Source organism: Sebastes umbrosus, chromosome 1, assembly GCF_015220745.1.
Source record: "Sebastes umbrosus isolate fSebUmb1 chromosome 1, fSebUmb1.pri, whole genome shotgun sequence".
Classification (NCBI taxonomy): Eukaryota; Metazoa; Chordata; class Actinopteri; order Perciformes; family Sebastidae; genus Sebastes; species Sebastes umbrosus.
Window position 1 is genome coordinate 8029675 of NC_051269.1, and position 9607 is coordinate 8039281.

Genomic DNA, 9607 nt, shown 5'->3' on the forward strand with positions numbered 1-9607 from the left:
ATAAAGTCCAAAAGAAGTGACAAGGTGATCCAGGTCTATGCGTTTTTAGACCAAGGAAGCACAGCAACCTTCTGTACCGGGCAGCAGCTTAACCTCCGAGGAAGGAAAGCGGAACTCTTACTCACGACTATGGCATCAGAAAAGAAGGTGAGCACTCACGTTCTGTCAGATCTGGAAGTATGCAGCCTGGAAGGGAAGAATTACATAGACCTTCCGCAGGCGTTCACTCAACCAAGTATACCAGTGAAAAAAGACAACATTCCTCTTCAGAAAGATGTGGATCGATGGCCTTATCTGCATGAAGTTCGCATCTCGCATATCGAAGCAGAAGTCGGCTTGCTTATTGGTACTGATGCCTTTAAAGCCATGGAGCCCCAGCAGATAATAAACAGCAGATGTGATGGGCCGTATGCAGTGAAGACTCCTCTTGGATGGGTCATCAACGGTCCACTCAGAGGCACCACTACAGCCAACCTAGAAATGGTGAGTCACTCAGTCAATCGCATTTCAGTATCCAATGTGGAAAACCTGTTGACTCAGCTGTACAATGCAGACTTCCCAGAGAGAGGATACGATGATAAGACTGAGATGTCACAGGAGGACCGTCAGTTCCTTGACTCAGTGAAAGGATCAACACAGCTAGTTGATGGTCACCACTGCATCGGACTACCACTGAAAGACAAAGACTTAAAAATGCCTGATAACAGATCTTTAGCCGAGCAGCGCCTTACAAGCCTCATAATGGGAAAAATCGTCAAGATAATGCCAGACTCGAAAGGAACCGTCCGCAGTGTCTGTGTTCAGACGAAGACAAGCACATTGGAGAGACCCATAACTAAGATATGCCTCTTGGAGGAGGCATTGTGAAGATCAAGAGAGACTGAATAAGTTAAAGACATTTATCCGTTTAGGTTAAAGCAAATATGTATCTTTAAAACCTGAAAAAAGGATTTATAGTTTGTTGTATAAGTATTAGTATTAGTATTGTATAAGTGGACAATGTCTCGAAGCATTTATGTTTGATAATTGATATGCTAACAGCCTAGTCAATTAGGGGCAGGTTATGTTAGAGCCATTTGTTCAGTAGAAATATCTGTGGTTAATTTACATTTTGTTTTATTTGCTTGAGATAAATAACTCTGTAGTTTCACTGCAGTGTGCTCAATAAGGACCAATTGTGACTGCAGCCAGTCCTGTATTCTGATTGGGCGAAAGCTAAATTGTGCTGCATGTGCTCTTTAAACGATTCAGTTGAAGCCATGGAGCCTGGAGAGCACACTAGTCTTTGACTGTGCTTAATATACCGTGCTTAATATTACTGTTCTTGCTTTTTTACTGCTTATGTTTTTGATATTTTGTTACCATTTTTGTATTTGAAGACTAAAGAAAGATTTTCAGTAAACGGTTGAAATGAAGAACATGGACTACGGAGTTTTATTGAAACACGCGTCAACTACATGCTTGGACTCTATAGCTTAAGTGGGCATCTTTAAGAAATAGACGGAGCCACACTTACAACGTGGCTGATTTGCAGTCTAATAATACTAACTAGAAAATGCATTTCCTGCTGAAAATGCGTGGGAATGCTGACAGCTGAAAGGACCTGCAGGATCTCTGTTCTAGTCAGCTGCTCGATAGCGGTGTTTTAGTTTTAGTCTTTTCAAGTTATATTGAGTGTAGGGAGCCTTCCTTTAGGCCTGTTTTCATTTGGTGTTCCCCTTCTCCCTTTGAATCGCTTGCGATTTTTGTGGTTATCCTTCAGGAGTAACTTTAAGATTCCCCTGGGGCCTCATGTATAAACGGTGCGCACGTACTAAAATGTTGCGTACGCTGTGTTTCACGCTGACGCCGGGATGTATAAAAGTCAACGTGACGTGAGAATGTGCGAACTGTGCCGTAAATTCTAGACCAGTCGTGAAAATGTGCGGGCCGTCCTCCAAACTCTGTCATCTGGCAGTGTCAAACTATAAAGTACTGAAACTCGCTAAATGCGTAAAAATATTTTTTCCACTCAACTTACTGAGCTTTATTTATGATGTGGGATCCAAAAAAACCCCACATATTTCTTTACTAGTTTGCGCATAATGTTTAACATCAGAGAGGCACAACAAAAACACATTTAAACTTATTTCCCAGAGATGACATGCCTTAACCACCGTGCCAATAACAAAATCGCGTGCTGCACAATGTGGCAGACCAACATGCTGTGTCTGTGCTCCAGAGGAGCTACAGATGGATGAACCGGACCCTGGCACACCTAACAATGAGCCAAAAGCAGCAGCTTTACAGCGCCGTTTAGATGCGACACATAGAATGTAAAGCAACGAGGTGAGTTGAGACACACATTTATTTTTCAACAAGGTCTTTTAATATATAACTTATCCCACCAAGAACCTCATTCATTCTTTTTAATTCGTTGCATATATATTCTTCATTGTATTGACAATCTCTGTCTGTGACTCACAGCACAGCGTTAGTGAGGACACGGCCAGACCGCCGCCCCTCAGCAGTCGAGGCTCGGGCGCAGCTGACCGTGCGCCTTCGGGAGCGCACGGTCAGCTGCTGTGGAGACGCGTTGCATTTGTTACTGATTCCTGATGAAAGACCATCAAATAAAATATGTTTTCTAGCTTCCACCTCAGTAACAAACATTTCAATTTCACACTCTGTGAAATTCTTCTTTTTGTTCCTTTTCCAGCGTGATTTGCCATCGTTATTTGGACAATAGGTGACAGCATGGAGCGTGTTTATAGTCATTTGCATAGTTATTAATGGGAGGAGACAAGGCGGACCAAGTGGCACGTGCAGCTGCGCTCAATTTCACGTTCATTGAGATGGATAAAGGAAAGGTACGCATGAACAGGCGTATGCACAGTTTTATACATGTGGAAATTTCTGTGCGTACGTACTTTTCCAATTTTGTTAGTACGCCATCTTCCAGTGTGAAAGCTGCGCAGTCTTTTATACATGAGGCCCCTGGTCCGCAATTGCGTCCCTCCCCCTGTCCCCCTGATGGTTAACTTAACGGAAAATGTCCTGGGGTCTCATTTATAACCGTTGCGTACGCACAAAACGGGGCCTGAAATGTGCGTACGCCACTTCCCACGCAAGGAGGAGGAGGCGAAAAATGCTGAAATGAGAAGGACCTGTGGAGTCCAGCTGCAGCGTCCCGTCTCACTTCCTGGACTTCCTGTCATCTCTTGGTCAGCCGGTGGAGGCGGGGCGACGACAGGGGGGCGGGGTCAACACCAACAGTTCTGGGGTCTCATTTATAACCGTTGCGTACGCACAAAACGGGGCCTGAAATGTGCGTACGCCACTTCCCACGCAATAGTTGTGATCTATAAAAACAAACTTGACGGGAGAATGTGCGCACCGGTACGGAAACTTTGACCCGTGCGTACGCACATTATGGAGGCACCGAGGCAGGGGAAACTGGAGACGCAGATGAATTGAAGCCAGACTGTAGACATTAAATGTTATTATACGTATAATGATGCCTCTCACACATTTAACTTCACTTCATACTTATATCCACTTTATCATAAACATTTAAAACAGCAGTGTTTTTTGTGCTAGTGAGCCATAACTATTACATAAGCACCTTACAAATGTAAAAGATCAACACAAATCTCAAAGCAAATTCCGCTCAATATCTCATCAGCGCTGTCTCACCATCATGTCCCCCCCTCCACCACCGGAGCTCAGAGGAGATCTGAGAGGAGAGGACCGGACTTCCGACAGTCGCAGTCAGCTGTGGAGCAGCTGATGAAATCATCATCATCGGTTGTAGAAATCCAAGATTATATCAAATAGCATTAAAGAATGGCAGAACAGAGCGCCAATAGTTTTAATAATATCTACTAACAGTGTGCAGATATCACCAAGTACCATATTAGTTTTCATAAAGTTGTTGTGTAAAATCGCTGCAGTAAACATGATGTAACCCTCTGGGAAAACCAGTTGTTTCTAAAACATTTAGAGATATTTCCCTCACTGAAAATTCCTTTTATTTAATAAATAACCACATTCTATATTTTATTCTGAAATTCATTTATCATTGTTTATTTTATTTCCGTTTTTGCTCAGAGTTCTAACTTTAACAAACTTTAACAAATAAGCTCATTGGTTCAAAGTGAAATAACTGTTGCTATTGGTGTAAAACATCCCAAGTCCCGCCTCCTCACTCAGGTGAGAGACGCAGTGGAGTGTGGGAAACACGGAGATTGATGAGAGAGCAGCGGAGAAGCTGGATTTACAGAGTGATATTATTACTACTTATACTTGATATACTACTGAACAGAGAGAAGTAAAACTATATCTGAGCCAGTAAGAGCTCCGTCACCTATTGAAGCGACCTGAGAACATCTGAGAGCATCGTTTTATTCTTTTCTTCTCTCGGTGCGTTCCAAACATTAAAGCAGCCGCCGCACATGGCATCACGAGTCAAATGCTCTGAGCTGGCATAGTGAAATGTTTTGCCACTGAGCTGTATTCTAAAATGATATTTTGTATTTCTTTGGTGATAGAGGCAGAAAGAGATATGTGTGTGTAATATGTGTGTGTTATTTACATTGTGTGGACAGAGAGGGATTATGTAGCTGAAGTTCATGGGTTATGAGATTAGCTTGATTCTGTTCATCCCTGTGCTGCTTGTGTGCATCAACGCAAGGTGTCAGTGTTGTGACAGGGAAAGTATTCACATTGCCTTACTCACAATATTCACATATAGTGAGTATTTAATGTTTAAACTGTAGGTTGTTTGCATAATAATCTACAACTCAAATGGGTTCACATATTAAATAGTCATTTAATAGTGTTGTTTACACTTTACTATTGAGTGGTTTATAATAATAGTGAGGTTGACATATTTCATATGTTAATATTACGATGCAAGTTAATATTGTGATGCAACAGTTATCCTACATTCATGGGTTAAGCATTGAAAAGTTGTATTATATGTTGATATTGATCAAATTAAACTGTACAGTTAAGAGCTTGGATAGATTTGCATATATTGCTATATAAGCCGTGTTATTTTACACAGGCTAGGTTTTCTGGATACCCTTGAACTCCGGATTTGGATTGGAATCTCTCCCTGACGATGGGGATGGCGAGCTACCCGTGCTGAGCACCTGGATTGAGGAGCGCTTTCAACTTTCATCTGCCTTGCTGTCAGTGTGGTAGGACTGTGGGGAAGGACCTCAAAAGACAATTGGATCTGAACATTTTATTTTGGGGATTACTTTTATTTTTTAGGGTGCACCCAGTTCAATGTACATTTCAAACTGAACAAAACTGAATGTCGGCAGTAATTGTGAATTTATTCTGTGTCAATACAATAATTTTCCCTTAAACTTAATTCTGTGTTCTGCTTACTCATTGTGGTGTCCGATTCCTGTTCATTACTCCTCTCTACGAATCTAGGTTATACTAGTCCAGTGTATACTTATTCATCAGGTGGGTTACAATGACATGACTTATTAATTTATTTATGGTTTATTAGATAGGGACAGATACAGTATACATATAGACAAAATGAAAATGGCTATCCGATGCAACTATCAGACTGTCTCCAGTGCGCCACCGCGCTGCGCCACTCTGCTTCCTCCAGTCACCTCCAAACAGCACATCTTCACCAGTATGGATTGTGTAAATTAACAAAGTGTGTAAATGAAGCCAGTGACAGCTCTCACACAATCGTTACACTCCATATCTTCATTATCATTATCAGTCCTAATCATAATGCAGGACAAGTTCACTATAAAAACTTAAATAATAAATAAATAAATATAAATAGTGTACACCTGTCAAACTTCCTTTCTTCTAATTATATACAGGTGGGGGATATTACTAACTGTCTTGATCACTTTAAGTGAATGGATCAGTCTGATTGCTGTAAACATATAAACACAGCGGTGAGACTCGGAACATGCTGCATGGTGCTGGTGGATATACCGTCACCGTGAGGACTATGTGACGTGAATGAGAGAATCAGGAGGGAACGAGTGTTCAGAGTCCTCCTCACCTACAAACACCTCCATCTCTGTGTCAGAAAAACTCCTTTTCTCTGTCTTCCTCTCGGGAGTTGCCGTGATTCACCGTAAAGAACCACTGATCAACAGGCTCATTCACATGCAGAAACATTCATGAGGTGCTTTGCATCGACCATTTATGGTTGAAAGTGGGCGTGTAGAGGGCGGAATATGAGGCGGATCCACATGCGCACATTTCCAGGTGGACTGTGATTTATAAAGGGAACATTGCGTGCAGGTGTGCGTACGCACAGTTTTATAAGTCTGATTTTTTTTTGGCGCACGCCATTTTTAGACTTTTGTGCACACGTACATTTTTAGTATGGATCCTACGCACTGTTTTATAAAAGAGACCCCTGGAAATTTTCTTCCAGGACATTTTCTGTTTTTCTTCTGACTTTTTTTCTTAGAGTGTGGTGGCTGATCAGCGCAAGACCTAGGAAAAATATGAAAATGTTCTAAAAATGTCCCGTGGTACCAGTCCATCTATCCCCTCATTCACAAACGTTCAGGGGAACCACCCTATGTGTTCCCTGACAATGCAACATTATTTTTCATACTGCCTAGCCAAGAAATATTTTACAGCTGAAAACTGAAATGTTTTCAAATGTGGAGCAGGTTTGAACCGAGGCTCCGTTTGTAAATGACGAAACATACTGTGCGTTCCAAAACCCATTCTACCATACTACTTAGTATGACAGAAAAAAAGATTTCTTATGTCCCAATACATAGTATGTCAAATGCAGTGTGCCAAAAATACCAGGATGTCCTACTACATCTGGTCACATTTTACAGAATGAAAGCCAGCATGCTTTTCTGGCTGTTCTGACCCACAATCCTCTGCACAGCAGATATATTGTATTCATACTGCATGCAACAGTACGTACTTTGTAAGGGCAGCTGCAGTGTACTAGAAGTAAAAAGGAAAAGTATGTGATTTGGGACGTAGTCAGTCGTGCTGCTCCTCGTCCTGGAATGATTCATAGCTTGATAACTCCTCCCTCCTCTTCCTGCTCTCAAACACAGACTGCTCCACTCGGTCCTCTTATTTCCTTGTTCCCTCCCCTTCAGATCGACAGTTTGAAGGTGGGTGTAACCAACATAACACATGATGATTACATCAGAGCTCAAACTAGTGTCGGTTCTCAGGAAGTGAATCTCAGACAGTCGTTGCTACTGAGAGGTGAAATGGCGCAGAAAGGAGTTCAGCTGGACCAGGAAGCAATCTCTTGTTCGATCTGTCTGGATCTACTGAAGGATCCGGTGACTACTACCTGTGGACACAGCTACTGCATGAACTGTATTAAAAGCTTCTGGGATGGAGAGGATGAGAAGAAGATCTACAGCTGCCCTCAGTGTAGACAGACCTTCACACCGAGGCCTGTCCTGCTGAAAAACACCATGTTAGCAGTTTTAGTGGAGGAACTGAAGAAGACTGGACTCCAAGCTGCTCCTGCTGATCACTGCTATGCTGGACCTGAAGATGTGGCCTGTGATGTCTGCACTGGGAGGAAACTGAAAGCCTTCAAGTCCTGTCTGGCGTGCCTGGCCTCTTACTGTGAGAAACACCTCCAGCCTCATTATGACTCAGCTCCGTTCAAGAAACACAAGCTGGTGGAGCCCTCCAAGAAGCTCCAGGAGAACATCTGCTCTCGTCACGACGAGGTGATGAAGATGTTCTGTCGTACTGATCAGCAGTGTATCTGTTATCTCTGCTCTGTGGATGAACATAAAGGCCACGACACCGTCTCAGCTGCAGCAGAAAGGACCGAGAGGCAGAGAGAGCTGGAGGTGAGTCGACTCAACATCCAGCAGAGGATCCAGGACAGAGAGAAAGATGTGAAGCTGCTCCAACAGGAGGTGGAGGCCGTCAATCGCTCCGCTGATAAAGCAGTGGAGGACAGTGAGAAGATCTTCACCGAGCTGATCCGTCTCATGGAGAAAAGAAGCTGTGATGTGAAGCAGCAGGTCAGATCCCAGCAGAAAAGTGAAGCGAGTCGAGTCAAAGAGCTTCAGGAGAAGCTGGAGCAGGAGATCACTGAGCTGAAGAGGAGAGACGCTGAGATGAAGCTGCTGTCACACACAGAGGATCACAACCAGTTTCTTCTTAACTACCCCTCACTGTCACCACTCACTGAATCTACATCCAGCATCAATATCCGTCCTCTGAGCTACTTTGAGGACGTGACGGCGGCTGTGTCAGAAGTCAGAGATAAACTACAGGACGTTCTGAGAGAGAAATGGACAAACGTCTCACAGACAGTGACTGAAGTGGATGTTTTACTGTCACAACCAGAGCCCAAGACCAGAGCTGGATTCTTAAAATATTCACGAGAAATCACACTGGATCAAAACACAGGACACACACAGCTGTTATTATCTGAGGGGAACAGAAAAGCAACATATATGAGTCAACAACAGTCTTATTCTAGTCACCCAGACAGATTCACTGACTATTGTCCTCAGGTCCTGAGTAGAGAGAGTCTGACTGGACGTTGTTACTGGGAGGTGGAGTGGAGAGGGGACGGAGTTCATGTAGCAGTCGCATACAAGAGTATCAGGAGAGCAGGGGGGGGGTCGAATGAATGTTACTTTGGATACAATGATAAATCTTGGGCGTTAAGTTGTTACCAAAACAGTTATATATTTTGGTACAACAAAGTCCAAACCCCCGTCTCAGGTCCTCAGTCCTCCAGAGTAGGAGTGTACCTGGATCACAGTGCAGGTATTCTGTCCTTCTACAGCGTCTCTGAAACCATGACTCTCCTCCACAGAGTCCAGACCACATTCACTGAGCCTCTCTATGCTGGACTTTTGCTTTATTACGGTCATGGAAACACTGCTGAGTTGTGTAAACTGAAATAGACAGAAGTCATTTAAGGGTTAAATTCAGTGTTTTAACTCTTAAACTTCTCTGGTGTCCATCATTGTTGCTGCAGAGCTGATTTGTGTCTGGACCGCAGAGGACCAGCCCTACAAACACTAAAGTGTGTCACTGCCTGACTGACTGAGTGATGAAGTTACAGGATTCATCAGCGACTGTTGCAGGTTCCTCATTGGTTGTTGCTCTTTCTAAATGAAAAGCTGGAGAACAGTTCAGTGTTTATGTTTTCTGGGGATTGTGTCAGCGGTTCATTGAATCATTACATCGTGCTGTTGTTGTGCATGTGCTATTGTTTATAGTAGTTTAAGTTACGTTACGTTGTGCTTCGTATTGTGTTACCACCGTGCATTCACACCAAGCAGGAAGCACATTAGCAAGCCACACGTCGCTACTGCGGTATGAACCCAAAATAAACACACTGTGCTGTGATTTAATATCAATAAACGGATCAAAATGATGCCGAAATAACGACAATATGATGTTGATTTGTAAAAAGACTGAATTCATGCTTTGTCGGGTCTGTCCGCAACACAGCAAGCAAACAACTTTTAAAATGCTTGTTTTCTGAACGGAGTCCGGATCGATCAGTGCCAGGCTATGCTAACATTGTAGCTGCTCCATCAACACTCCATCTAGGAATAAACACGCAGCAACAACATCAGTGATGACATCAACTTTGTAAGTATGT

The 9607-nt window shown here is 43.1% G+C and overlaps 2 protein-coding genes and 1 long non-coding RNA gene across 4 annotated transcripts in view; 2 read left to right on the forward strand and 1 right to left on the reverse strand.

The window, feature by feature from the left end:
- The window catches only part of LOC119486943 (ral GTPase-activating protein subunit beta-like), a 592951-nt gene that overhangs the window by 188013 nt on the left and 395331 nt on the right, over nucleotides 1–9607 (reverse strand). The gene's annotated exons all lie outside the window — the stretch shown is intronic.
- Nucleotides 4172–5362, forward strand: LOC119487222. Its single transcript, XR_005206664.1, has 2 exons — nucleotides 4172–4401; nucleotides 5048–5362. It is a non-coding gene; the product is annotated as an uncharacterized LOC119487222 (long non-coding RNA).
- On the forward strand, nucleotides 7200–8900 carry LOC119487007 (tripartite motif-containing protein 16-like). The gene has a single exon (XM_037767619.1). It carries the CDS (start codon nucleotides 7224–7226, stop codon nucleotides 8898–8900), a length of 1677 nt encoding a protein of 558 aa, XP_037623547.1. The 5' UTR covers nucleotides 7200–7223.